This window comes from Dendroctonus ponderosae, unplaced genomic scaffold (genome assembly GCF_020466585.1).
Source record: "Dendroctonus ponderosae isolate FM_Combo_2020 unplaced genomic scaffold, Dpon_F_20191213v2 Dpon_F_20191213_11, whole genome shotgun sequence".
Classification (NCBI taxonomy): Eukaryota; Metazoa; Arthropoda; class Insecta; order Coleoptera; family Curculionidae; genus Dendroctonus; species Dendroctonus ponderosae.
The window spans coordinates 3,896,509-3,898,439 of NW_026017213.1; the positions used below are offsets into that span (position 1 = coordinate 3,896,509).

The 1,931-nt window shown below is 43.8% G+C and overlaps 2 protein-coding genes across 2 annotated transcripts in view; one reads left to right on the forward strand and one right to left on the reverse strand.

Moving 5' to 3' along the window:
* The window catches only part of LOC109534795 (carcinine transporter), a gene marked incomplete at its 3' end in the record, with an annotated part of 75,329 nt that overhangs the window by 1,217 nt on the left and 72,181 nt on the right, over positions 1-1,931 (forward strand).
* On the reverse strand, positions 18-1,265 carry LOC125503017. The gene is made up of 5 exons (XM_048662722.1): positions 887-1,265; positions 718-835; positions 524-667; positions 312-463; positions 18-255 (listed from the first exon to the last, which is right to left on the reverse strand). The coding sequence occupies exons 1-5, from the start codon at positions 1,078-1,080 to the stop codon at positions 42-44; spliced, it is 822 nt and encodes a 273-aa protein (XP_048518679.1). The 5' UTR covers positions 1,081-1,265; the 3' UTR covers positions 18-41.

Sequence of the window (1,931 nt, forward strand, 5' to 3'; positions counted from 1 at the left end):
CCACAACAAACAACAACTTCAGCAACGGTTCAATTTAATAATCAACCATAGAAACTTCCAGCCAAAGTGGAGTTGGGATGCAACATGCTATCAATCAAAGCATTAATGTCGGAAACAAAACCTTCCACGGGCTGCTGGATGATCAAATCCACGATGCTCAGGATAATTCCGTGCAGGAAAACGATCCCCCAGTCGGTCAGAAGGTCGATAATCCAATCCAAAAGCCCCAAACCAGTGAACTCGATCGTGATCGATCTAGAAGCAAACCAAACCCTTAATGTCTTCAGCGTCTAGACGCTTCTAGTTCATACCCAGTGTCGCGCACATCTGCCTTATCAACAAACGCGTGATAGTCGCTGAAGTTGAAGCCAAGATGAAGGTTTAGCTTGAAGTTGGATATCTTCGCATTGATGGCTCCTTTGACGCTGACCAACAGCTGGACAAAGTGGTAGTCGTAGGAAATCTGGAAAAATTGCCAATTTCCCAACAGTTTTAGAAGCTGCCTGCTTCAGTTGCTACCTACCAACAGCTCATGGAAAGCCAGAGGAATGGTGAGCTCCAACACCTTGGTCTCAGTTGAATACTTGACTATTACTGAGTCGGAAACATTCAGAGTGGAAAGATCCACCACCCAACCATTAGTGAGGTTCAGTGTGGTCAGAGGCAGCTAAAACCCCCAGTATTTAACGCTTTAAACAACGAAAATCTGCGCCTTACTTCGATTTCCTCATCAGACAACGCCATGGGATCGAAACCCTGTTGGATGATCAGCTCTTGGATCTTTTCCACTATTTCATAGGCATACTTTGTGACATCGGCCTGGATGAAACTGGCCCTGAAATCGCATTTTCCAGAAAACCCACACTTGCAAACTGATTCTACTCACTCTAGAACTTCGGTTTGCAACAGTTCTGATGCAACAGCTGGCAGCTGGAATGGCGTGATGCCTGGACGCAGCTGTACTTCAGCTGCAGCAGCTGCAGCTGCTGCCAGCACTAGAAACAATGCAGTTTTCATCTTCAAAACCATTTCACAACTGGGCCATCCAATGATATCACAGCTACTTTTAAGGTGCTTCATATCAGCCTTGATCCGCAGTGGCGTAGAATGCAGCGCATCATTTGTTGGTGATTTTTTTCCACTTTTTTGTGAAAATTTCCAAAATCTCTAGTGGCACTGATCGCCCAACAATCAGAGAAGCGCACTTTAGATTGTCGTCAAGTGGTTTGATTGATGGTTTTGTTGCATCATTGATAGTGATTCGATCGACAAAGTGGCCAATTTTGGATGTTTTCGCGATTAAAGTTGCAAACGTCAAAATCTTATCACGATTTTTCTAGATCCGTTTGTGCAATTGAATGAATTTCAATCGTTGTCTATGCACTGCAGTGCAGTGGCGTTCTAATGGGTTTTGTGATCGTTTCTGTTCGCTTCTGTTTGCTTCGCACGCTCGCATTCGTTGCCATTAAAAGGTGTATTTTTTACATGTTAAAATTCCAGTTTCGGGTCTCATCAAGCTTTAATCCGCTTAAATAAATGAGTTGTAACTCATTAACTCAAAGGGCGGCACCAACTCAAAAGCGCTACTCAACACAGTGTTACCCAGGCCTACTCAGAACAGAACAGAACGAGACTTTGTCCTTCTTTAACGTTGAATGCTTAGGGCGATCGGTTCAACTTTGTCCTTAAACTTTGAAGTAGAAGCGAACAACACACTTTTTGACCAGAAATAGTGCAGATTTTAGCGCTCTTAACAGTGTCGTGCCCGGAGGGCTCGACACAACTTTGCTCTCAAACTGCGAAAAAGCAGAAAAACGTGTTGGTTGCAAAGAGTGAAGAATCTTATCACGATTTTTCTAGATCCGTTTGTGCAATTGAATGAATTTCAATCGTTGTCTATGCACTGCAGTGCAGTGGCGTTCTAATGGGTT

Coding starts and splice junctions, on each gene's coding strand:
- LOC125503017 (XM_048662722.1), bottom strand. CDS start 1,080: ATGAAGCACCTTAAAAGTAGCTGTGATATCATTGGATGGCCCAGTTGT. Junction 836..886: donor TTGCAAACCGAAGTTCTAGA/GTGAGTAGAATC, acceptor ATGCGATTTCAG/GGCCAGTTTCATCCAGGCCG. Junction 464..523: donor TGGCTTTCCATGAGCTGTTG/GTAGGTAGCAAC, acceptor CAATTTTTCCAG/ATTTCCTACGACTACCACTT.